The sequence below is a fragment of the Clinocottus analis genome, unplaced genomic scaffold (assembly GCF_023055335.1).
Source record: "Clinocottus analis isolate CAN_PGR_092001 unplaced genomic scaffold, fCliAna1.0.p SCAF_13, whole genome shotgun sequence".
Lineage (NCBI taxonomy): Eukaryota > Metazoa > Chordata > Actinopteri > Perciformes > Cottidae > Clinocottus > Clinocottus analis.
The window spans coordinates 2232988-2260771 of record NW_027175854.1 but is presented as its reverse complement, the minus strand read 5'-3'; the positions used below and the strand labels follow the sequence as shown (position 1 = coordinate 2260771).

The following is a 27784-nucleotide window of genomic DNA, read 5'->3' as shown; positions in this document are numbered from 1 at the left end:
GTTGCAAAGAAAAAAAGAAGAACCCTCTGAGTAGAGGCGAGAAACAGCGGTTGCAGCTGCAAAAGTGGAGCGATATCTTGTGGGGGGGAGAAAGAGAGAAGCAGAGCTGCTCCTCAGTGCGTCCTTCTGCTCCAAACCGTGTGTGCGTAAAGATGCCCTGCCTGGCTGTGCAGGGTCTCTTTATATAAGTGGCCAGTGTGACCCCTGTCTAATTACTTATTAATGACACACCCCTCACCGAGAGGAGCTGCCCGCTGCACCGCAGCTCACCAGCAACGCGCAGCCGAGAGAACAGAGAGGACAATTGTGGCCCCGAACTTTATTTTAGCAATTATCTGCACTTAAAGTTGAAGTTAAAATAAAAGAAACATTTTTTTTGGAAGCTGCAGATGCATGCTGACTGATGAACTGTTGATGCGTTAAATGAAGAAACATATGATGGAAGTTAAAAGCACAATAATGTTGTAAAAATAGATTATAGTGCAAATAATTAAGATGCACACTGTAGCATACAATTAAACTATTTCACTTGTTGTTAAAAACAACAACAACAACATGTATGTATACTTAAAAAAATGCAACCAGGTTTCAGTTTGTAAAAACAATGAATAAAGATCATGTTTCTGGAAGGTGAAGTGATAATGTGAGCTCTTCTGTGCACAAGTGGGTCATTGAGTCTGGGAGTTGCTCGCCCATTTTTTTCTCATGCATTTGTTATTCATGTGGTGGTAGTAATATTTTTTTTGTGAGGAGTTAGCGCGGGAATAACAAGAATGGAAACAAGCTCGACGTGGAGTTTTTTTTCCAGCATTGTTCACATGCAAAAAATGCAAAGCTGCTTTGACGTGGTTCACTTTTTCAAGCCCTTGTTGAGGTAAGCGGTTTAATATTCATGGTTGTTCGGAGCCCCTTCTGTATTGTGACGACGTTTAGATGAGTATATACGGCCCTTTTCTTCTCTATAGTCACAGTCCACTGTGTTTTTTCCTCTCTTGCCTATTTTTCGGGCTTGATGGACTGGGGCTAAATGGGCAGTTTTCCTTCTTTTCCAGCAGAGAGGACATCTTTATTCCATCCCCGGCTCACAGGTTTCCTATTCAGCTCCCCTCCAAGTAATGTCAGGGCCCTGAAAAGTGCTGCAAATCAATCTTTCATGGTGTTTTGAGGGCAATTTGACATCCATGCACTCCTCTTTTCACTCCAACAACTACAAGGGGATTGTCCGAAAAATGGGCAAGTTGTGCTCTCTCTTTCTTTCTTTCTTTCTTTCTCTCTTTCTCTCTCTCTTTCTCTCCCTCTATCCCTCTCCGGACGAATATGGATTATGGCAATGTTATGGAAAAGAATATATGGCAACTAAATACAATAGCGGAGGTTTTTCTTAGCTGAGGAGATAGTGAAAAGGCAAGGTGAGTGACAGGGCACGAAAAAAGATTACTGTGAAACAGCTGCTTTTTATGAGCGGGCCCCTCCTACATTTGTCTCCTTTTCCCAGATGAAATTTCTCTGCTCTTTCAATGGGATTCTTTCTCATCTAGATTGATTTACATTTATAGCATTCATCGCACAAATCCGAGGTAAATGGCGGAGGACAGGGGGTGGGGCCGCTTCTTTATTAAAGAGGAATTAAATGAATTGAATTGGGGTAACGCATGGATTTGATTTGCTTATTTATGCATTAACCTATGGCATTATGTGGAGCTAGTAAAGCCGCGGGCATGTCAGCAATAGCAAATCATCCTGCTTAGCTGTTCCATTGTAAAACAATTTAAGCTATTATTCTGTCCATTTAAAGCTTATCAATTTAATGTGGATGATTGACAATTATTGCACAAAGAGTGCGGTAATTGTTTTATTTCAAAGAGCTGGTGGGAAACCTATCAAAGAAAATCATTTGTTTGTGGATTAAATAGCAGAGTTTAAGCTTATTAAGAGAAAATAAAAGGTGGAGACAAAAGACTCGGTCATGTCGAAGTAATACATGTGAACGTTTAAACTTTAATGACGAAATAACTTAAAGTAAAAGACACTTTTAAATAGAATAAGATTAGATTTAGATTTTAAATCGCTTATTTTTTCCATGTATGCAATAAAAATATGTTTTCCTGGTAAAAAATAATAGTCCCCTTTAAAGTAAATGTGGCTTTAAATACTATGAATCAGTGATACACACGCGCACAAACTGCTGCCATCCAACCAGCTGGAGGGAAGAGCGCAGGGTCTCTGGGGATCCTCCGCAGGGTCATTAAAAACAGATTACGGTATCTGCCACAGTGTGGAGGAGACTGGAGATCGGCTCATCTGTTGCAAAGGTGAGAGAGGTGCCGGACGCCCCCCCCCCCCCCCCAAAGGAGCGGCTCTGCAGCCTCCCTGTTAGACATGCGGCGCAGGGGGGAGTCACGCGACACCTGCTTGATGTGGAGGAGCAGTTTACCTCAATTTACACAGCGAGGAGAGCGGCTTTTAAATTGTTTAGCCTAAAATATTAAATTGGAAAAGTGGTTTTCATCCTGTATAATAATTAAAACATTAGCTCTGAATTCAATCCAAACACAACAGAGGTGTAAACTAACTAAATGCGTTAACTAAAGTACAATGTTGATGATTCTACTTTATATTCTATTTTATCTGACAGCTTTAATTACTGCCAATTCTTATTACCGGAATACAAAATATAATTTAATGTTAATTAAAATAGCTCCACCGTTACAAGCTGCAACATTGGTGATACTTAAAGTGAACGCATCAACAATTATAATTAAATATGTATTTTTTTTTTAATGAAAATGGCTATTATAGAGCAACACTTCAAAATGTGTTTAATAATTTTGCACTTTTACTTTGTAAACACTTATTGTGTTTTCATGACAAAGTATTTCTACCCCTGTGGTATTGTGAGAATATCTGAATACTTGTTCCATGCATTGCTCCATGTACAAAATACAAACAGATCAATAAAGCTCATTGAGAAAACCATCCGTCGTTATAAAGTTATTTAAGGACGATGCAGTGTTTGCCTCAGTGGTGCAAGTAAAAGTACAACCACAAGGTGATACATGTAATTAAAGTGTGAATTGTAAAAGTTCTCACAAGGTTCCTTCCATCAAGTTATATTATAGTAGTTGCTTAATGCACTATATAAGTTGATCATATAATTGTTAAGAAACAATTCAACTCACTGTAGCTATAGCTGAATGTATTTTATTAAAGTACAAAAAAGTGCAATATCTTCCTCAGTTACAGTATGAGTGAAAGTATAAAGTGCTATTTCTAAATTAAACAAGTTCAACACAGAAACTGCAGTTTATTTAATAAAAAAAGTTTGATTAGATGTATAAGACAGATAAACAATGTGTAATAATTGGCTGCAAAAACTTTAACATTCTTGTTCTGTAAGTTTGGTAATTTATGAAAGTCTTGTAATACTATTGTCAAGTCAAACTAGCATAAAATCTAATTTGCCTCAATGAGTTTTCCACTGTACAATAAAAACACGAGACAAACCCTTTGTCCTGCTCTAAATTCCTGTTTATATGGACGATGGCTCACATGCTGCAGCATAAAATAATCCCTGAAAGAGCAAAAGGTGCCAGAAAGGTCTATATGAATAATAATCGTGCCTCTTCAGCCTCAGTCTGAATGATCCTGGAACAACTAAATCATTAGACGGCAACAATAGACCACCAGGTCAGAAGTGTCCACGGGGACGCCGCCTTAAAAAAGAAGGAAGAGGATCAAAATCAAGGGCTGGATTTGGAAACAGCTGCACGGCATCAATGCAGTGGACGGTATGGGGCCGCTCAGGGTCCACTGTGGAAGGAGTCTCCCTGCTGGGTGCAGAGATGTGCAGTGACAAAGCTGGAGGGGGGTCTGGAGGGGGTCTGGACCGGAGAGCTGAGGGACGACGTGCTGCTGGAAGTGGACATTTAACATGTGCAATGAGGGAAAAGATGGAAATGTTACATTGGTTGTTTGGAGAGTAATGAGATGCTACTATTGTGCAATCGGCATCTTAAAATCATGAAACGTAGTTCATTTTGAGAAAAACAAAATTCTGTAGCGGCACAAACGGGGAACAGAAGTCACACCTGCAGTCTCACCTGTTTGAACAGTTTTTGTGACCGATAGAATATAGTGCTCATAAAGCCCCCATGAATCAGGTGTAGAGTTGACTAACAATTTCCTGAAGACAATAACCAGTTATTTTTGACATGAAAGTCATCTCACTACGTTTCAGAATGCAACAAAAGATATTCACATGTTGATAATAATGAGATGAAACTGAAAATCAGCTTAACAGTACACACTAAAGGTAGTCTGGATGTTTTTAATACATGGTTAACTGTACACAAAAGAAAATAAACCACCATAATTAGACATTTTGAAATTATATCCCTTTTCATTAAGAAATGACGTTAATACCAGAATCATTTTTCCATAATGATGCATTTATATCATTTATATTAGATCACACAAAGAAATAAAAAAAATAATTAAAAAGTTATTAGCATTGGACTGAGTCCAACGACCCACTGAGTCCACAGCGAGGGCTCAGTGGGGCGTTGGTGAACTGGGAGGTACCAAATAAGACAGTTTTTGATCATAATACTTAAAACATAAAAATACTATATTAATTATTACACAGGTAGAAGTACAGCGGCTTAGCAGTCTTGAATAGTTTTAGGTACAGAACATACACAAAAATCTATCACTTCTTATTCTTCTTCATAACAAGATGCAACATCAAATTTCAAATCACACATTCACAATCTTTGAACATTTTCAGTATGAAAACAGAACAGAAAAAGAGGGACAATTTTCCTGCAACACTGATCACAGGAAAAAAAATAATGTTTATATAAGTATATATATATGAAACATATATATTTTAAATTAACAGTCAAATATATGAGCATATATACATAGTTTTACAAGGTAGCAAAGGCAAAAAAGCTATTTGCAACATCCCCCTAAATTCTATCATGACATAATTCTAATACATTATCCATGACATTTTTATTTGAGAAAAAAAAAAAACATCTTAAAACTACAAGTTAAAAGTCGGTCAAAAATATTAAAGAACCCATCTTTGTTTCAAAAGTGAAATTAGATATTGCACCTTTTTTAAACCAGAGTACAATAAAATGACAATGAAAAACAGCATACAATGCACAACAGGAATTAAATCAGAATTATTGCCGCTGGCAGACATTAATCCTTTCTTTTTTAACCGTGTAACAAAAATACATTTCCTGTAACAAAACATCACAGTTTCATTTCACTGAATTATGTAAAAGGAAAAACATTTTAACACACTTTTAAACATCTCAAGACATATGACAAATGGTATTCAAGACTGCTAAGCACATAATCATGGTTTCATTTCAACAAAACTAGAAAAAATAGATCATATTGCCTTTTGAAATGTTACAACTCTTGGGTCAGTTTTGGCGGTACAATCTGAGTCAAAGACAGGAAAATATAGAAAAACGAAACAGCTCTCTCAAGTCCAAAAAGGGATCCCAGATACTGTCTATTCAAAATAACAGTGTACACAAGCATTTAGTAACAAATAACTGTTCCTGATTTTTAGAAATATTACTTTATCATATAAGTCATTCTACAGCTAGTGTTTCTCACTAAGAAAAAAAGTCTTCAAGGCGTTGCAAATCTATAACCCCTCCGTTTAAAAAAGGGTTGTTTTCATCCTCAGTGATTCAAGTCTTTCACCTGGGCGTCTTCTCTTAATGATCCTGGAGAAGAGAGACAGTTTGTTCATCGTCACACAATATCGCACTGACATTTGTTTAGAGAACTAAAAAGAGAAATCGGGTGTTATTTTATATTTTCTAACCGTCAACCAATCCAATCATTACAAGTTGTGCCTTAGAGCTCCATTGACGTACAACAACTATCAAACAAACCATTTCCTTTCACAGATTAAATGATTATCAAAGTTGCAGGTCAATTTTCAGTGGCTCTGCCAATCGCTTCAGCTCTACTCTCCTTTTAAAAAGTTAAATTAGCTGAGAATTACAGTTTACAGTGGTTTGAGGAAAGGACTGAGCCTTTTTTAAAAAGGTGAATAATATTTTGTGAGGCGTTTTTTAAAATAAAGTTTACATTGTCAGTGGGAACCAATTGGTTTGGAGCCGAGAGCCGAAGTATGGCAGACGAGAAACAGACGAACACGATTGGTTTTGGTGTTTTTATGGGATTTGTTGGCAATGAGAACAAATACCAGCCTGATCTATTTGTAATGTGAACAAAGGCAGTTGGTTCTCACCTGAAGGCCCTGGGCTTGTGTTTGCTGCGCGCCCTGGTTGAAGTAGGCCATCGGCTGTCTGTAGAAGTCAACCCAGGCGTTGTAGTCAGGATTAGAGGTCTGCTGAGACGCAGGACCAGCTGTCTGGCCTGAAGGGGGGAAAAAACAACAACAATAAGAAACATAAGAGCCGGAATCAAGAAAATAAAGTCACTCGACAGGTTTGAGCTCAAACTTAAATCCGTTTGTGCTCATAATGAAATACTCCACTTACCCCAAGCTTTGTTGTATTCAGGGGCAGTGCTCTGGGCTTGGTTTTGCTGACCTGGAAACCCAACAGAAGAGTTTAAATTTTGTTTTTCCCATAATACAAGTCTTAAATACAGCATTTCCCCTTCCCCCTGAAGTTTCAGTTTTAGCAACCAGGGTTTTACGCTTAAGTTACAAAGATGTATGCTCATCTTTCCGACATGGTGAGTAAATGCATGGTTTCATCAGGATAATGTGAACAAATGATTTGTATATCCAAAAAAAAGAGGATCAATTTAAATCTAAACTTCTGTGGAAAAAGATTGGAGAACAAAGTGGGCGTGCGTCAAAACAAAATATCCTTTTCTCTTGCCTAGCTTTTTATAATACTGCTCCCAGTCCATCTGGCTCGTCTGGGATCCATTGTGACCTGAAACCAGACACAGATAACACCACCAGAATTACTGAGAGTGGGCTTTGCTTTTTCCCCTTTTCACCTTCGCTCTCATCCGCTTCCTAATGATTTCCATCGACAGCAAATTTAAAATCCGTCTGTACAGGAAAGAGGCGGTTAGCCACAGGGAGCGCAACCATCGTAACCTCGCCTGCTGAACACTTTGTCTACACTGCAGAGACATGAAATTCCAGCCCAGCTACACTTTGAGCAAAGTCAACAAAATGCATTGTTTCAATATTTTTCGTTTTTTTATTGAGCAAAACAATCCAGCTGGGAAAGGCTCAGATTTCTTGGTGCATTTTACTTACTGTGCTCCTGTTGGCCTTGAGGCTGCCATATTTGAAAAGTTGTACCCCATCCGCCAGCCATGAACGTCTGAGCCCCACTTATGTAAAAATAAACAGACAAATTGAATGTGAGTATTAAAAGTGACAATCAAATGTTTACTTTCAGTACACGTTTGAACTGCAAAACATGAAAATGACACGAAAACGTGAGATGGTTTGACAAGAAATTGAAGCATACTGTTGAGGAGGAGTGGTTGGTCCTTGGTTGTAGGGATTCATACCAAAGCTGCTGTTGCCCCCCATTCCTGGGCCCTAGAGCATAGAAAGGGAAGAGGAGGCAAGTGAGGGACCACACTTGTGTTTAAAAGGGAGCCAACAGGCAAGGTCAGAGGGCAGGGCCGGGCGCTGATGCACTCCATTAAGTCCATTTGATGGATTCTTTATGTTTAACCTCTGGTGACATCCTGCTGGCCACCAGGACCACAGCAACCCGGCAGCTCTCCACAATGACATGTGCGCTCATGAATATCAGGCCAGACAATAGTGTTTTGGGCCAGAGCCAGACCACCTACCCCAATTCTCTCATCGATCAGCTGGCGGGCCTTTTCCAACTGCTGAGGGGTGCCTCGGATGGAGAAGATGCGCACGTTGGGGTCGGTGTTGGGCGGCGGGTTTCTCTGTAGCTCCACGTGGGCACGAGACTGCTCTTTGATGTTCTTGATGGTTTCTCCACCTGGCGAGAGCAGCAAGTAATGCATCATATTAAACTAGGGCTGCAACTAACAGGTAGATTAACCAATTAACAAACAACTATTATGTTATCAGCCCAAGATAGTCAGAAAATACAAAAAGAGCCCATGGTGGACCAACTGTCAAACTATAAAGAAGTTCCTGGTTCTCAATTAGAAAATTACTTGCAACTATTTTGATAATCGTCTGCCAATCTTGTAATTGATAAACTTGACATGCATACGATCACAAACTGAGCGTCTGACGTTAGACTTTCACAGATGTCAACATAAGATGAACTGCGGTGAACAGAAACAGGGATATCGCATGCAACTATTTTTGAAACTTTCCAAATCCAACAATAAAACCGATAATGCCTACTTCCTATGAGAGGAGGATAAGTAGCAGGGTTCTCTCTCTCAAGCGCCGTTTCTTTATTCTTCACAAAACACCATTATTTGTATGTAGAAAGGAGTGCAACACAAACAAAGCCTTTGAGACAAGACTAACCATAACTTGTCTAAGTGTGTAATCATGCAATCATCTTAAAGACGTGAATGCTTGTTGTCATTCATTTTTGAATCTTCCCCATCTTGTCATCCGTCCAATATGAAAAGAACGCAGCATTAAGCCCGACTTGGAAAGTGGCGTGATAGTTCTACCTTATGAAGACTCCGGCTTGTGTCTCACCACTTATCTACCATTCTGTGGCAACATCCATGCAAATCAGGAAACAAAAGGAGACATCTCCTGCACACCTCCCCCTCCGCTGCATCACATGCCAGCTTTCCCGACGTGTGGGGAGAGCAATTACACCAGCAGGGAGAAATGAAACATAGCTGGCAGGAGAAAAGGGCCAAAATTGAAGCGTATCCTCCTCCTGGGATATCGTTTGTCTCTTTTACCCTTTTCATTCTTGACTCGGTGTTGTCCTCCGTGATGAGAGGAGGGAGTGAACCCCCCGTTATAGACGCCGCTCCCCTCCACAATACCCATCTGAACGAAAAGGGCTGAGGGTGCTTCCCGGGGGGACACCGGGGCTGTCCCAACATCAATTACACATTTGTTCACTTGTGGCTGACACTCGAATGACCCTGGCTGACCTTCGAATGAAAACGCTCATCAAAAACCTCTCCTCCTCCCGGAGCCTATTCCTTGCTGCCAACAGACTGCACATGGCCCATTAACCCATTGTCAACCAAATGAAACTTCTGCCTTAATGAAGCCATTATGAGCTCTTCTAGTCAGACAGCAGAGTGCAATGAAGACCCTGACCATTCATTTCATGGACTGGGCTGTAGTGAGGGCAGATAATACGGGCCTTATTAATGAGACTGGTTTAGTGAGCTGGAGAAAAGAGGGGATACAAAAGTGCAACTGGTGACGGCATTCAAGGCAACCCCAATGGACTGGTTAGCGGCTGGTGGGGTGAAACTCTCAGGCCTCAAGGGAACGTAACATTCCCAGAATGTGTAGCGACTGCAGCAGCAGTTTAACATCAAACTAAAAGGTGTGCAATATTGTTGAAATCAATGTTACGTTAAGAGTATAATTATATAATCAGGAAAAACATGTTTGATAACTTCAATTAAGAAGATTTGTTTAGTTAAATACATCTTTCCTTGAGGATTATTTAGTTGTCGATTGTTTTTTGAAAAACTCAAACAACTCAGGTGAACTTAAAGAAAAGGAAAAGTCTAGTGTGTTTGCAATTGTACTTTCACTATGGTAATGTAGTCTTCTTATAAGTTGTATTCATAGTATACCCTGTTCTAAAGCTGACATGATCAGTTAATTAAGTCATTGAACATTAACCAATAATCCATCCATCTATCCGCTTATCCTTTAGAGGTTTGCAGGGGGGGCTGGTAGCAGCCGATCCCAGCTGTCATTGGGCGAGAGGCGGGTAAACCCTGGACAGGTCTCCAGTCCATCAGAGGGCTGAGACAGACAATCATTCATGCTCACATTGACACCTACGGGACATTTAGAGTCCACCTAATCTCCATGTCATTAGGCTGTGGAAGTCAAAACTCACAAATCCACAAATTTTGGGGCGCCGTCTCTTGCCCAAAGACACTCCAACATGTGGAGAGGAAGAACTGGGGATTGAACCAACAGCCCTGTAACATAATATCTAACTTAACATTTAATATGTTGAATTGTAATTACCATTATTCACTTGTTTTTCATCGTTCGCAATACGATTACAAAAATATAAATTTTCGGAGATGATTCTCTTTGCCTTGCAAAACAACTCATGTAAAAAGGATAAGTGAATAAATACATGTAACAAACAGAAATGTGCAAACAAGTTTATCTGATGTACACTTGGATTAAAAGCAACAACTTGAATCATCAAGAGAATAAGGTGAAAGTCACATTAAACACAATAGAGTTTGACTAATAAATGTTAACACAACTACATGTACTAGGTTTTCCCACAGCTTTCAAACAAGCAAATTTCAAATGAACAAACTCCATCCACTATGACTGGAAGTCCTGGAAAACCTCGCAATTTGACCTTTAAGTTTAGATTTTTAGCTCAAAATTCACGAGTGAAGTTATGGTATGCGTGTTTCGGCTTTTGCACTGAATTCACGCCTGTAAAAAAAAAAAGTCTGAGCAGGTTGGTGGGTGGCTTGATTCATCAAGCTGTGTGCGTCTGTGTGTAGGGGGTCAAAACAGAGGGGCAATGGGCTGCATATGGCATCGTAAAGATATTAATCACCGCACCCTTTAAGGGACGGCTGACAGCACCCAGACCCACCGCCATCTCCACCATATTGGCCCACTTCATATGCTAATGCACAGAGAAGGGGACGCAACGCCCAGGTTTATTTGTTTCCCTCGCCCCACTACATGCACAAAAGCCACTTGACATTTCTATTGCCATGTTTTTATCTTAGGTAAAGAGGCCCACTCCGAACCCGCCCACAACTCGACGCACACACACTAAGGCAACATGCACACACGCACGCACACACTCACACACAAGCTCTTTCCAATGCAATGGTCAATGACTTTTAAATAGCTGGCAATAGAGTGGGCATGAATAGCCAATAAGCTAATTCCTCCTATTCATTCCCTCGCTGCACTCTATTGGGCTGAAAGACCCTCATTAGATGCCAGGCAGCCTTCCACATGATTGAGGGCTGTTATTATGCACCTTTAACAATTAATGTCACATTACACGCATTATCCCCGTCATTAAGCCCTTAGTGAAGCCAATGAATGCCACTTGTGCTGTATACATGAGCCCTGGAGAGAGAATAGGAGGGTGGTCACTCACCCCCCTCTTCTCATCAGGTTCACGCAGTGGCAGAACACCACACGGCTTTCAGTTATTAAAAGGCAATCTGGCGTTTTGGATACACTCTTATTAAGACTGTTCACACTGACAGACTATTATTTCTCTCAGACAGCGAGACATTGATTATACTGAAGTCCCTCACAAAAAAAGTCTGAGCTATTCATCTAAGAAAAATGAAACTTCATGAAAACATGTTCCTCACCTTTGCCAATCACGAGCCCACATTTATCGGCTGGAACAGCGTATGTGACCTCCTGCAGTCCTCCAGAGCTTCCCACGTTACAGTCACTTCGGCCCCGACGTCCGATTACGCCTCCAAATCCATCTCGCTCCTACAGGAAGGAAGCAGCACCATTTTTTTTTACACAAACAAGCAGCTTACAGGAAAGGTTAAGGCGCTCATTTAAGGGATATTTACCTATGACCATCACCATTGAGTTTAATTTTCCCTATGTGATAATAATCAGTGTGAATTAAATTCTTGTATATTATCCTGTTTCTTAAAACATTGTGTCTTGAGAGGACAAAGAAACACAAACCTGAGCAGTTTGAACCAGTTCATTGATGAGGTGGACCGCATGGTGGCAGTGGTCTGGTTGGCCCATCACCTGAGCAATTCGGTCAGGACTGACTCCATCATCTGGAGGACAAATACAAGGGACACAAAAGCTCTTTACTGCATACTTTTGAGTGGTTTAAATACACTTATGTAAAACCATGGGGATATTTTGGAACTTTAGGTTTGGATTTCACAGCTCAAATGAGTCGTGATTAAGTGGGAAAACATGAACTTTCTAATTATGGGACTAGAATAAATATAAGTCACCAAGACGGGCTGGATCTCTGGATTAGGGCACAAATGTGTGTTGCGTTTCAACATTATGACAACAAGGTTTAGGGATAACACATACTTCGACTTTACTTGTGGACTCTTACCTTGTTTGAACTGGATCCTGACCCCGGCATCATTCTGAATCTTCTTGATCATTTCTCCGTTCCTGCCGATGATTATGCCGACAGCAAATCTGGGCACAACCACCTGGACGAAGAGGAAAGAGAAGTATTCAGTAAAGATTACAAAAATATCTTACACGAATGAATAACAATCACATTATCTTAGCTGCCTAGCATTTGTGTAAGCGGAACAAAAAGCTCTTACATCCAGACTGCTTCCCCCCATTTTGGATCCAAAGTCTGCCCTGCCAACCCTGAAGTCTCCTTGGTCCTTGTCTCGGATGAGCTTTACCACAAGTTCACGGGCTTGCTGTAAAGACGATAAAGACAAACATTCATAAAAAATAGTATTGTTGTTTAAAACAAAGAATGAGAATTACAGATGTTTAAAGAGGCTTTCAAAAATGACTAGAACACTGAAAAAAGGTATAAAATGTGTAAAATTGAGTGTAAACTGGCAAGATAGCGGCGCACACTGAGCTCCTCTGAAACCGACCTGCACTTTGTGGGGATCCCCAGTGATTCTCAGGGGCTTGTCTGCTCCAGTGGGCATAGGGTCATCCTGAATCATTATCATCTGCACTCCTGTCCTCTCCTGCAGGGGTACAATCAGACAGGAGCAGAGTCACACACCAAGGAGTTACCTGGAGCTCAAAAGACTAGTCACGCTGAAGGGAGGAAATTCTGCCACATCTTGAATAACAGGTTTTATAGTTTGATGTAATCTTGGCCATCTAGACCAGAATTTGTTGTGTGTGTGTGTGTGTGTGGTGAGAAGCTTGTCGTATCTGTTGAAATACAGCGATCAAAATCTGACCCTTTAATTGCACTTTATTGCATTTTGTCCACCTCAGACAGGGATCATAAATCTTTTATCCTTTGTCTCTTTTTAGAGCAGTTTACAAAACCTTTCGCTAGCCGCGTCGCACTAAACTCACTCTGGTTTCTTCAAATGGTGATTAAATAACCAGGTTCATAATAATTTAGAGACGATTCTACTGTTAGTACCAGGTTTAGGAGGGCATCCCCATTTCAGTTTACTACTCTGCCAAGAATGTGGTTTAAATCATTGTTTCATAGACTTTTTTTTCTGGGGACCTACTTAAAAAAAAGAAACCATTGCGACACTTTACAACAGGCTTCATCTATAAATCATAAGGAATTTGTTGAGAAATAAACAGTCCAGACCATTTTACTGCCTTTTTCACATCACATCGATTGAAGAGATAAACATTTCCTAAATATTGTGATTGAAAACGTACTTTAAATGAGACAAAAAGATCCATTTAGCCAGAGTTCACGGGCTCTTTCTTCCTGAGTAAAACGATTGTACACTAGTCATTCATTTGACATTGTTATAAGTAGGCTACGATTATCAAGCAATAAAAACATCTAGGCTCCGTCACAAGGCTTAAAAGGTGCACTGCAAATACAATAACTTCTCCATACTTTTTGGACAACCCATTGTAGAGTTGCATTTAGTGCAGCCTGCATGTCCAGCACGATGGCGAGTCAAATGTTTAACAGCAAAAATCATGGCCGACTAAAAGAGGATAGCTGTCAAATGCACAAACTGCGTTTCTTTCAGTGCGGTCGACGACCAGACCTGCAGTTGCTTGATGGTCTCTCCTCCTTTGCCGATGACAAGGCCAACTTTGTTAGCAGGGATGAGGATCTGTTGGATCGAGCTGCCGTCCATGTCGCTGTGAAAGCCTGGACCATACCGACACTGCTCCACAATCTCACTCAACAGCCTCTTGGCCTGACTGTGGGGGCGGAGCGAGAAAAAAATTTCTCACATTTCTTTGTCGAATGTGAAAGAGGTGTTCAGGTGATTCAGTGACTAATTAAGTGGGGAAGTGAAAAGAGATTTGAGTTCATGCCCTCTGTGCCGTGACAATAGGGCACACTTTCAGTAAATCTGTCAAAGTTGAGACTCACTCGATGTTCTCTGGGCTTCCAGTCAGCGTGCAGGGCCGGTCCAACATGCCTCCACTGTCTGCAACAACACGAGAACAGCAATTAAAGATGCTGCACATGTAGAAACACAAGAATGGAAAGACTTCAATTCACACACGGAAAAATTGATACGATACAATCCACCTTCTTAACAGCCAACGTATGGATTTTTCTAAATAGCAAATAGTAAGAAAAAATATCATGTACAGAAAATGCTTGACGCATCAGGATTGATAATCGCTTTGTAATCACATCGTAGCCCTGAATCGAATCGTGAGGCGCCGAGAGATTCCCAGCCCAAGTTGCCAGTCAATTAGTCAGAGACAGCAATCGAGCTCATAAATGCTAATAAATGTCGAATAGTGGGGACTTAAAGTGCTGCTAATATAACATTGGAGTTGACCCGAACCTGAAAGTTGGCAAGCCAAAATCATTTGAATAAAATTGAGTAGAAAGTCTGTAAATTACTGTGATAGTCTACTGTAACCAAACATTTCCAACACTACTGCACACAAGAAGTAGTCATGGCAAATTTGAAAATACCCCATATTCTACTGTCAATTTGGTTTATGGTGCATGCCACTCAGTTTAAACATGTTTGACCTTCGAGGAGACAATGGATATCTTAAAAAAGGCCCACTTAAAAGCAGAAACAAGGAGCTTTGATTATGCGTTTCGTCACAACTTACCTGAAGCAATCTGGATCTTACAACCCGATTCCAGCTGAATTCTCGAGATCTGTTCTCCTCCTTTTCCGATGACTGCAGAAGCCCAGAAGAGAAAAGCACAGTTTATAAGCCTTTTTGAATTTAGACAGGGGCCTTAAGCAGTGACCCAAAAACTGAGCGAAATGTCAATACTGATGATTACATGTCAAACATTAATACCGACTATAATGAACTGAAGAGCTACTTACTGAATCCCACCATCTTATCAGGCACTTTGTAGTCTTCGGTAGCAAGAGCCCTGGGAGAGATTAGGACATGATCAATAATGTAATCTGATTGCTTCTTTTCTCTGATCTAAAACCTGAAGATATTATGTTTACGGTGATTGAAGGCGTAATTTTTTCTTTTAAAAAAGCAAACAAATATACAGATTTATGATGCTGGAACTAGTACATTTTGGCATTGTAGCTTTAAAAAAAAAGGAGAAATTTATATGTACTTTTAAAATATAACACACAATTTTGTAGACTGGCAATTGATCAAGAAGACCTAAAAAAAAAACTTCTAAAATTTAGCACACACTCTAAAGGATATTGATTATTTAGATGTGCTTTTCTTTGGAGGTGGCTTAAATAAATGTCCCCCTGCTGGCCGTGTCCACAGGATTAAAATGCTTTTAAAGCTATTCAACCTAACCACAGAGTGGACTGCAAAGGGTCCAAAGAAAAACTGCAACCCATAACATTCAAGCCCAGATGTAAGTTGTGTTTTGGTTCAGTCACTAATGCTTTTCTGGACAGGAAAACATTTTTTATACTGAATGCTATATTAGTGTTCAAATGGTTACAACAGTATTCTCACTTATCTCAATAAACACATTTTGTGCCTGAATTATGTTTTTTAAAATCACTGTCCCTATGAAAGTAAAGATAAAACATCAATATAACAGGTGGCATGTAACTTTTGAGCACTAGCGTATATGCAGGTGAGAAAAGAGGCCACTGTGAGTTAAATGTGACGGGAGCAAAATATGCCCTGAAACTACTTTAGGTTTAGAGGGTTAACTGAGGCACAGAGAAAATACTATGAATACAACCAAGTGCATCAAAATGAACAGAAACACAGATGTGAGGAGACTCTGCTCACCTTTGATGTACCATTGCACCAAGATGGTTCCCCACTGAGAGAGGTGAGAGGGAAACAGACAAATTAACAGGAGAAAAATAATCTGAGATCATGGATAAAGATAACCAATATTTAAAATGATCTGTGAAAGTGACGAAGCAGCGAAATGAAAAAGAACGAGTCATGGCGGGGATGGAGCAGATGGAAATGGTCCTGCCAATCCTTCATGTGACCCACAGCGGGGGGCTTTCACCAGCATGGTAATCAGGTCTGTGAGTGTTTGAGTGAGTGTTTCAATCAGAGCCGTTCGGAAAAGAGAGGCAGCAGCCGGGTCAGTGGCTGCTGGTCCTGAATTGCATTCTGACGGGTAGCACCGCGCAAGGGTCCTGCAGGGTCAGTGGAGGATGTGCTGCCATGAACGTGAACACCTGAGTTGATATCTAGCAACTTCAAGTCAATTTTATGGTCGTTTGCACTGATTTCACTTCCCCTGAAAATGCACCGGGGTTAACGCTCGAGGATGGAACAGCTATGAATATAAAACAGGAGGTGTACCGCATTTATACAAGGAAAGGACTGTAAGATAAAATGGGAATGTCTTGAGTATGTTTGTGTACGTGTACATTTGATAACTAAATACTGAGAGCTAACCACAGCGCTAGAAAAGATACACTTTCTGTTATTTCCCATGTGGGACAACCTTCACAGAGAGAAACTTAGGACAAAAAAACAAACCAGAATGTAATCAATTTATCTATCCATGCTTTCAGGGCTAAATGAACTGTGACAACATAAGAGGACAGCGGGTTAAATACTCGGAAATGGATGACGTCTTTGTTTGATATGTCTGCGACAGACGGCAAGATAAAATCACTTTTCACAACACTGCAGTGTCAAGGTACTCAATACTGCAGAGAAACACGAAAACACAAGGTGATGCCTCTCAATTCAGATTGTAGCGTTTCCATTGAATAGCTCCTTTTCTCCCAAAGCATTGGTTGTGTGGTTTATTATCCCTCCCTTAGAAATGTTAGCTAGGGATGCAACAATCTTAGTATCTGCTTTTGGTCCGATACTGCGCTCATGTACTTGGAAAACTACTCCGATAAAACCCATGAATCAATTAGTTGAGCTGCTAGTTTGACAGCGGTGTGTCTGCCTAGCATACGTTGAAAGGGTTTCTGACAAATAAAATGATTGGAAACCATCTTAATTCATGAATAAAAAATAAAGTGCTTTGCAATATTCAGCGTATTTGTTTGGCCTTGAGGATACACAGTATTTTGGCTTGTTCACACTGAATGTAAACAGAAACTTTGTTTACAAAAAAAGAAACTTAAGTCATGCTGGATCACACTGGGGGCACAGTTTTGCTACGTGGGGGAGGCCATTTGTTGGTATACTTCACACTCGCTCGTCTCTATCTAAAAAAATATTAGTTTAGTGTATAGGCAAAGCTTATTTCTGCAGGTAGGTTTTCTTTGCACAAAACCTTTAAGTTGTTTACCAGCACCATGCTAGTTTATTTCTCATCATTCTTATTCTATGATCATGATTTATTCAATTCAAGTGCATTTCACTAGTTTCACTGATTAAATTGTGTACAAAATCTCCTTTGTGAGAATTTATGACAAGGCCAATAAATTATGAGATGAGCCACATTTAGACTGCTAATCATTAAAAGTTGAACATGGCTCAATTTCTGCCGGTAATAACTTAAGTTGAGTAGATCAATAATACATCAGAGCATTCAGCGGACATGCAACCATGACATACCTCCATTATCTAGTGAACGTTTTGGACCTCCAAAGCCATAGAGGGAGTGGTCTATGACCGGAGGGGAACTGTTCATGTTGGGCATCTGGTCTCCTCCCATCTTGGCGGCCATCTGGAGACACAGAACAGTAAAACAGATGGAATAAAGGTGAAAAGTGGAAATGCTGTGATATTATCTTTGAACATACATTCATTTCTCCAAGAGAACCCTTTATTAAAAGGGTGACACTCTTTCTTCTTGGTTTCTTAAAAGCGTAAGCTTTTCTGAGAAGTTGGGCCTTGAAGTCATCAGAGTGTAATCTTTTTGACAGTAGTTGAAAACTGCACTTTGTCCATTGTTACAGCAGCTTGAAGCAGTCTAGAGTCAGGTCTCACTGACAAACCTAACTTTTTGTTATGCTTTCACTGACAAATTACACAGATCATCCCAGCACTTGTCAGTTCTGCAACAGATGGAATTTGTGAGGAGAGGAGTTGCCAGAGAGTTACAGATATGAGAGCTACCCAGAACAATGACACAAATATGAAAAAAACATTTACTTGATTTAGGAACTGGGAAGATATATAGGAGGAGGTTTAGAGATGAGCGAAGGCAGACAAACGATAAGAAAATAAATGGCCAAATACAATATTTACATTCAGTGATTTTAAAACTATTTTAATTGCCCATTTGATTATATTCAAAAAGGTGGCGATTAAATTTTATGAGCTGTAGTTAGTTTTATTTTAAACCATGACACTAATGTTTATCCATTTCTGTTTGAATGTATTACAATACTTAATCATGAATTTGATACCTCACAATAAAAAATAGAGGAAAGATAAGAGTTTATATGGGACACATAACACGTCAAGTAACCCACAACGTGACCATAGACAATATTTAGTTTAGACATGAATCCTTAACAACATAGCTGTGTTGTCACAAGCAGCTGTACAAGAACTTTGCCTCAGTAAATAAAAAACTTGGCAAAAATGTAATTTAAAGCAATAACCAGCTGTCAGCACTCACACCCACACATAGTCATGTCATCTAAGAAAACAGTTTACTTTTACAGATAAAACAAATATGCAATTAGCATGCATCTTTAAACGCTACAATACTCGTGCAAAACAAGTCTTCTTAAATTTGTTCAATAATTCGCTGTCTGACACACATTTCGCTACATGTTCCTCTTTTGATGAAGTGTCCGACCACCGCAAATAACTGCAAGTAGAGTGCAGTTACTTGTGACAGAGAAGCTAAAAAAAACATATATATACACATTTCTACTTTAGAAATTATCCACTTGCAAAACCAAAGTAGATACTTGTGTTCTGCAGTGATGGGCATTTAAATCTTCAGTTATGCTGCACGTGAGAGCCAACAGCATTTTCCACTACCCGTTAATCTGACACCTCCTTACAAAAAGTATAGCATTTCAGAAAATTACACCAAATTGACATCTGCGCCTGACTAGAATTTCTTTCACGATATGAAAATATGGTGACAGCAATTAGAGTCTTCCATCACCTTCAGGCATGATTATCTACTTCAGAGCCCACCCGTTTAAAGTGAGCGGGGCGCGATGGAAATAAGGAGGCAGAAAAGTAAGCAGGTGTGGGGTTGCTGTTTTCCAGGACATCTTTGTTGCCATGCATGTCGAGCAGCCTGAAAAGCATTTTAGATGGAAGTCAATACTCAAGAAAATGCTTCAACTTTTGTTGAATTAGTTTCCACTCAGTTATATTTCACTACAGCTGAGCAGATACCAGAGAAATGCCTCCCAAATCACCTGCCTGTTGTATAAGGTGTGTCCAGAATAATTTGGGTGTAGGTTGTTACTGGATTTGACATGTTGACTTTAGTTCTCCGGTTTAGTTTAGAAGATAAATGTTGTTGTTTGTATCTCGTTTTATTTTATTACACATCAAAGTGCTGCTGCAACATGATTCAATTCCCTTTTTATTTATTTCTTGTTCAGTGAGAGGAAAACATCAAGTAAGTTCCAGCAAGATACACCAAGTTTATAACGAACCCTATGATTCAAATGCATGTATACAGACAGATGCTCAGTGTAAAAGACCACTGGAATGAACTTTGTCCATATTAAACCGAATATATATTTAAACTTATGTTTCTCTCTGTGTCAGCTTATTTACAAATGCCACCGTTTGTTGGAATATGCACAAATAAAACAGTTTTCTAAAATCTTTGTGATTATGCGCAAATACACAGTGCCGCTTTGGTCTCAGAAAAAGAAAATGTAAATATGAACTTATTTGTGCTCTATTAAAAGTAAAGTAGGAGATCAGACAGCAGGAAGGAGATGAATTGGGGGGCAACAGGCTGAGACTTAGCAGACTTGCCAAGTTTTGTTTGCGCCACTCCTTGCCAGATGTTGGCTGTGAGTCACAATTTTGTTATTGAATAACTAAAAAAGATACAGAGATAAAGTGATTTAACAGTTTGTCTATTGTTCTGATGTTTCACTGTTGGTCAAGGTCTATGAAAAAACCTGGAAAAAATGTCAGTATGGACGCATGTTTTTTTTTGTGCATCATTTTACTCTGCTAAATACAGACATGATTTTAAGTGATGAATTATTTTAGCTACATTCACTACAGAGGGGTCTTGTAGCAGTCAGGTGAAGTAGTCACACCTGGATTTTGTCTATTTTACAGCAGAAAATGTTCAAAGAGGCTTCTGGGTAAACACTACTGTCGAATGGTCTCCAAGACCAACTCCACTCCTGGACTCCATGCTTCATAAATATGTATAAAAAAATAAAAATTGGTAATAGAAACTACAGCCAGGTTTAATCATTAAGCCTTGATATGTACTTAAATGTCTGATTTGTGTAAAAATAACACAAATGAAGTCATGGAACATGTGGTTACATGGGACGAAGGTATGTATGGTTTATTTTTAGGGTCCAAGAACACCTTGTCCATTGGGGGCTGTGGCACAACTGTCTGGTCACATATATACACTATTCATGAAACTCTATTTTACTTGAAGTAGTCTTCATATAATGCAATCATTTGTGTGCAAGTCGTCATCAGTTTACAGTTCGCTAACGTTAATGGTTACGTTTAGGAAGAAGATGGGTTCATGTAGTGACGCTGTGAGACTGAAGAATTAATAAACCGACCACAAGCATCAAGCAGAAGGAGGCAGGGTGCAATACAAATGCATATCTATTATTGCACTATGTTTATTGTTTTTACCACACGTCTATTTTTATTGTTATGCACCTTTCACCAAGTTAAATTTCATGTATGTGCAACGTACTTGGCCAATTATTCTAATATTAAGAAAATGGGAGGCCAACTGAAGATGTCAACATCGAATGATTTTAGCTGAGGAGTTAATGTTTTTTTAAAAGAATAGCGTGCTTTACTTTTGCTGGTTTTGAAAACAAAACAACCAAAACAGCAGTTAACTTGAAATGCATTGCAAAGCAATTTTAGCTCATGCAGCTTTAAGATTTAAATGTCAGTCGTGCTCACAGGCTGCTCCTCGAGTAGAGAACCCGTGACGGCTATAACTGCATCTGTGGAAACAGCTAACATAAACATCAGTGTAAATACGCATTAGAACAAGGCCTCCACTTCCTATCTTTCAGACTTCTGCTACCTCAATGTCATATGATAAGATGCAAACCAACAAGATAACTTCCCTTTTCTATAAAGTACATACAAGCTTGCAAAAATCCACAATGTAACAGCAGCCACAAACAATACACAAAGTAATACATAACCTTTTACAAGGGTTAAATGAGATTCCTGATAATATTTTATTATTAGCATCCATGGCCTTCTGCAATTAATGATGCAATAGGGTGGTAGATAACCTCAACTAATTCCCTTGTAACCTACTTGTACTTATACTGCTAAGAGGCCGACATGAAATGTTCCTGTGGCAGCTTTTTGTTTTAATCTGAGATCTTGTTAACAGGGAGTGAGCATACATGTGAGGAAGTGGAGGAAGAGGGTTTATGGAGGGATATAAAAGCAGACATGTACTTGACAGGTCATGGTTGTATCTGGGTGCGCTCAAAATTGTACAACACTTGCCAATATTTCCAAAATAACTAATGATGAGCATTAAACTCATCAGTTATGTGAGATATTTATACTATCGTATAAATTACGAGATTAAAATACATGGACACACTTGTCTATTTGGGACCACGGTTCTACACAATCTACACAAGGGAAAGCTTACCTTGTAGCTGTGTGAAGTCCAATACACACACTTAACATTGGTCAATGATATACTTATCTTCTAATACAGCTACTTCTTTTGATCCACTTAATGGTAGCCCAACTACAGTGACCCTCTGCACCAGTCACGATCTCAAACTAAGCAATATCAGCTAAACAAGAGAGCAGTGAATTGCAGATTGAAGTAAAAATGTTGTATTTTCTGATATTTTCCAGGCAGCTATGGAAAAAAACAAGTGTGCCCAACAGGAGGAGTGGAGGGGGGCTTATTTGAACAGATGACGTTACATTACATGGCCTTACTCCAACGCTGCCTTTTGGGACACACAGTGCCACACACGCTAGCTAGCTAGCACCAGCTCCTCGCTAGCTTACTCACGTTTATGCTAACACGCTAAAAAAAAAAAAAAAACACGCTTTAAGTTGTACGTACAAGCTCGCTGTTAAATTACAGACTGTAGTAGACGATAGTCTTGCACGTGATCACCGTTTAAGCTCTACGTGCGTCTCTTTAACTGGGGCAACAGTCAGTTATCTTGGAGCTAACTCAGCAGCAGAAACTAGCAGGCTAACTTTTTGACAGCGTGTCAGGCAGCTCGGTTGTTCGGGACTAATGTCCAAAGTAAATATTGTCCGCGGTCACGTCGCGGGTCAAGCTGTCGGGGAATTGTGATAGTGAGTTAGCTAGCTGAGCTAACTGCAACTTATGTTGCTTGACAACAGGTTGCAGTGTGTCGGGTTAACTTACTAAAGTTGCACAAACTTCGACGTAATAAGAGGCCCTTCGTGTTTTGCGTCAGCCGTGGTTCGTGTGGTCGTGTTGACAGCTTTTACTCGGTTTCTTAATGCGTCTCGTGTCCCGTGTGAACTCTAATCTGTCCTCTCAGCTATGCTGCTTCGTCTACTTAACGTTAGCTTGCTAGCTTGCTGGGTACATGAGGAGTGTTTGTAGTAGGGGGTCCGGGGTGCCCCGACCACAGCCCTGCCCTGCGCCACGTGCAAACACGCTGTTCGTGGTCCGAAAGCACTACACTCGTGTTCGCCGAAGAGCCTTTTACCTGTCGGACCCGGCGTATCGTGTCTGCGAAGTCATCTTTCGTTCCGGGCTGAGCCACCGAGGCCTGTCCCTGAACCAGCTCCGCCATCATCATCATCCGCCTCGGCAGCTGAGAGCCACACTTAAAAAAAAAAAAAAGAAAAAAAAACAGCACACGTGCCAAACCAAAGCTTCGCGAGCCAGATGATCTCGCGAGTTGATCGGGGACTACATGGCATGTAGGCAAATACAACTTTACCATAATTAAAGATTTATATATATATATATATATATATATATATATATATATATATATATATATATATATATATATATATATATATATGTATATATATACATATATATATATATATATATATATATATATATATATATGTATATATATATATATATATATATATATGTATATATATATACATATATATATATATATATATATATATATATATATGTATATATATATACATATATATATATATATATGTATACATATATATATATATATATGTATATATATATATATATATATATATGTATATATATATATATATATATATATGTGTGTGTGTATATATATATATATATATATATATATATATATATATATATATATATATATATATATATTAATAATATGATTATTTATTTTATTTTCAAATATTTTCTGTCAGAGTTTATATAATATATAATAGTTTTGTGTATGACTTATATGTGATAATTCAACCATACATAATCCTAATAAAAGAAGAGTTCATTGCAGGATTATTATATTAGTTATATGTTACTACATCAGATATGTCACTAGGTATGTTAAAATATAACTGGAGACATGTATGTAAAAAAACAAAACATCCTGTCAATTTATTTGGTTCTGATTCTGGCTATACTTCCCATGTATTGGGCAGTTGTGCCTCAGGGAATTGACTTTAAAATAGAAAGTAGGCATCGGGATCGCTGGCTCTTACTGTCCACAAGTCAAAGTTGCTCCCTAGGGTATTTACAGCAACCCACAGCTCCTAAAATCCTGAGGATCAGTTAAATATACATAGATCAAATTGAATGTATGGGACAATTTAAATCAAGTTGAAGTTAAAGACAACTAAACTAATCAGCTAACAGCAGCAGGCCTTGCTCAAGGCCTAAATGGCAAAGAAACAGCCATGTTTATTTGATATTTAGCTAGTCTGCACTGTGCCACTTTGCGTCATCATGTTCCTCAATGTGTTCTGTAATCTTGTTAAAAAAGAAAAACTTACTTTTGCAATGTAACATCCTAACATTGCAAACCGTCTTGTCAGAATAAAAAAAAAATCCCATCTGGCACAAAGAAAATGCACATTGATGAATATTGCTTTTTTTCCAATTGCTGCACATGTGGAAACATCTTGTTGCACATCTGGAAAATGCCAGCAGCCAGACAGAAGAAAGTAAAATTGCTGCACGTTTCCAAACTGTTTATGCAAAACAGTTCCTGCTCCATAAATTGAATCCAAACATCAATGAGCAAAGTCCCACCAGTAAGGACTAAGATGATTGTATCGTCCAACAGAGTAAGAAACAGTCAGAGTTATTTCAGGGTTTGTTTCCGAGTGTCTGATAAAGCTTTTCTTCAGGATGAATACATCGGGATCAATAATGATATTACAGTGGGGTCTCCCTGCTCAAATCTGTCAGATCTCTTATAGCTTAAAACATAATTTTAAAACATGACACAGCACAAGCTGAAGCTTATGATACATTTGATAACATATGTGCTGTATCTTAACACTTAAATAGCCGTCTCCCTGTATGGTTACACATATGCAACATGCTCATGCAGCTGCTTGGACAGGGATGATTGACCTCGAACTTGAGACAAACAGATTGACGTGCTGCGTCTTACAGACATCCGTACAGATATCAATTTCCCTTCCTTGTCAGCCCCCAGGCATGTTATCACCTTCAAAAAAGAAGTCGAGAAATTAAGTGGGAGCTGAAGGCTGTTCCCAGACCAACACCTCTAAATGAAGACCTCCAATTTAACATGAGTGAAGTATGATCCTGGCTTTTCAAACATATTGCTTCCATGTGCTGTCCAATGTATTCAATGTGGCTGGGACATGGTTTTAGAGCTCTGGTATCAAAGGGTAAGTCAGGTGGTGGTCATCATATACAGCCAGGCGATTCATACATAAGTATGGGTGGAAAATCACACATTATCCTGGATATGTTTATTGTCTAATGTTATGCACCACCCGCCACGACAAATTCCTTGAATGTGAAACATACTTTGCAATAAACGGTTCTGATTCTACCCCCATCCAGTCAAACAGGCTAAGCAGTAAAGGCAGTTAAAGCAGGTGTGGATCTCTGGCGTCCTGCCAATCAAGCAGTGGGAATTGACTCAGAGCTGACCGAGTGTGTGTGCGTGCGTGTGTTTGTGTGTAGCTGTGGTTACCGTAGCAGGCTGATCAAGTGTCACACACAAACACGGCTTCCTGCCTGTCATTGTCTTGCAGAGAATAGACTCTTGTTCCCAGGGTTGACTGTTATGAATGGAGTACATCTTCAGCAAAGCATTTGGTCTCTCAAGAATAACAAATATCAAGAAATCATCAACGTGTGCTGAATAACATGCCCAGCTGGACAACAGAGCATTTAGAAAAAGGAACGTCAATATTGGCACACTTACTCTTTTTAACTACAGAGCTTTTACCTCCTCTTTTCTCCTCCTAAATCTCAAAAGGACGAGCTATATGAAACTGTAATTGCTTCATAATTACCACAGTTTTGCTCTGGGCATAAATTTCTAAAGGCAGGATACAAGAAACGGATAGTGTTTCATTGAGAGACCTCTAAGGTATCCCTGCGGCGCTTTCATTCATGAACACATTGTTCATGCAGTGGGAAGCAGTGAATAAATAGGTAGTGGCTCTAATATATTCATATTTGTCATACTTGAAAAACACACAGGATAAAGCACTTTTCAATCTTTTAAATCATTTAAAAAATATAATTTTTAAACATTGATCAGAGATCTATCACCAGCATCAGAAAACCTCAATATTAAATAACAAAACAAATATGAAGAAAAATAAAAAAGTGCATTTACTGCAAAATTAAATACATATTGAAAGAGTATATAAAGAAAAACTATAAACAAAGGTTGCTATTGTCTTGAGAGAGAAGATTGACAGATGAAAAGGATAAACAGACCAGCTTTGTCAAATAATAGGAGGCACACACTTCTCCGTCGTTGTTTTTTTTTTTTTTTTTTACCTCTCTTCCATTTTACTTTCTCCTCCTCCTCTTCCTCCTCCTCCTCCTCCTCCTCCTACACGAGCCACTTTGCTTTGATTCAGCTCTGTATCTGTATTTTAAATGACTCAATTACATGGGATCCCGCGGTGAAAATTACGGATGTTTTCCACTACTTCTCTCCACTGGGACTCTATGACCCCTCCCCGCTCCAATAACCCCCCTCTTCCCTTAATCCCTTTCTCCTGGCCTTTCTCTCCACCTGTCCTATTTTCCTCCTCTCCCACAGTTGCCTATTTTTCTTGATAAACGTTTATTTTGCAGTGTGTATCTTCGAGGGAATAATAGCTAAATGGTCTTGTTTGTGAGCCCTCGGCACAGTGAGCTGACAAAGAGTGTTTTGCAGGTAATTCTTCTGCTCCGACTACACAACAAGTCACTGTAAAGAGTTTCTTAAGGATGACAGGAGGTGCCTTTAAAATCAAAACACCAGGCATGACAGAAATAAAAGCACACGCAACAGGCAGAGCTGCAGAGATGAACAGTGTTTTTTTTTTATTCATCTAAAGCAGTGTTGTGATTCTTTTCAGCACTTTAAACCCTCAGCTTACTGGGGTCGGAGGTATTTCCAAAAGTGGAATCTATCTTTGATGGACTCTGTAGGTGCTGAATCTACTTTCAAGATAAAACCCTCTCTGAAGTCTACTGCTGTGTCGTTCACTCACTGAGGTGCAAGGCGGCAAGTAATGCTCCACCAAAGTATGCGGCTGGAACAGCTTTAGGATAGCAATACGGATACAAGCCCCATGAAGCAAAACAAGTTTTCCTCATTTCATGCAAACAAAAAATCACAGTTCTTGGCCAGCTTTATTCGTTGCTATGTTGTGCTTTAAAGGACACAAGAACAACAAATCTCTTCCACTGTCAGGGTGGTAGCTTGAAGGCACTATTTTAAAATACCTTAATATTACTCCTTCTTCTTTGACAGGCTTCATGAGCTTACAAATTTAACTCTCAGAAAACACCTCTAATGCCTTCGACAGTCATGCTTGGAGGTATTGTGTATTTGGTTTGTCCGTACATCTGGTCCATTCTCATGAACAGCATATCTCAGTAACGCCCACAGAGAATTTCTTCACATTTGGCACAAATGTCCACTTGGACCCAAGAATGAACTGATAAGTATTTGATGGTCAAAGGTCAAGGCCACTCTGACCTCACAAAACTCATGTTTGTCCCTAACTCAAGAATATATGCTAATTATTACAATATCCCACAAATGTTTAATGTCTAAAACGATAAAGTTATGACATTTAGGACACACATGGATGTAAACTGCAACATTGGTTGGTGGAAGGATACAACGTGTATATGTGTATATGATTACAGTATATCGACTGGCTGCACCTACACAGTGTGTATATTGAACACAGGAAAAGCAATAAACATTTGATCACTGAAAAAAAATCCTTTCACTATACTTGCTTGGCCCACTAATA

The 27784-nt window shown here is 39.3% G+C and overlaps 1 protein-coding gene across 2 annotated transcripts; it reads right to left on the bottom strand.

Annotated features, from left to right (window-relative positions):
• Positions 1 to 4321: 4321 nt before the first annotated feature.
• fubp3 (far upstream element (FUSE) binding protein 3) lies at positions 4322 to 23188 on the bottom strand. Of its 2 annotated transcripts, none has more exons than XM_068574459.1 (19): positions 23050 to 23188; positions 17783 to 17894; positions 16028 to 16061; positions 15130 to 15179; positions 14903 to 14974; positions 14196 to 14253; positions 13861 to 14020; positions 12751 to 12849; positions 12460 to 12564; positions 12237 to 12339; positions 11840 to 11940; positions 11503 to 11632; positions 7831 to 7991; positions 7497 to 7570; positions 7280 to 7359; positions 6888 to 6944; positions 6540 to 6590; positions 6287 to 6414; positions 4322 to 5753 (listed from the first exon to the last, which is right to left on the bottom strand). In XM_068574459.1, exons 1-19 carry the CDS (start codon positions 23143 to 23145, stop codon positions 5745 to 5747), a joined length of 1680 nt encoding a protein of 559 aa, XP_068430560.1. In that variant the 5' UTR covers positions 23146 to 23188; the 3' UTR covers positions 4322 to 5744. The 2 variants fall into 2 exon arrangements, with proteins under 2 accessions (XP_068430560.1, XP_068430561.1); XM_068574460.1 differs by having other exon boundaries at positions 7280 to 7356.
• Positions 23189 to 27784: the final 4596 nt, after the last annotated feature.

Coding starts and splice junctions, on each gene's coding strand:
- fubp3 (XM_068574459.1), bottom strand. CDS start 23,145: ATGATGATGATGGCGGAGCTGGTTCAGGGACAGGCCTCGGTGGCTCAG. Junction 14,254..14,902: donor TAAGATCCAGATTGCTTCAG/GTAAGTTGTGAC, acceptor GTGTTGTTGCAG/ACAGTGGAGGCATGTTGGAC. Junction 7,360..7,496: donor CCAACCACTCCTCCTCAACA/GTATGCTTCAAT, acceptor TTATTTTTACAT/AAGTGGGGCTCAGACGTTCA.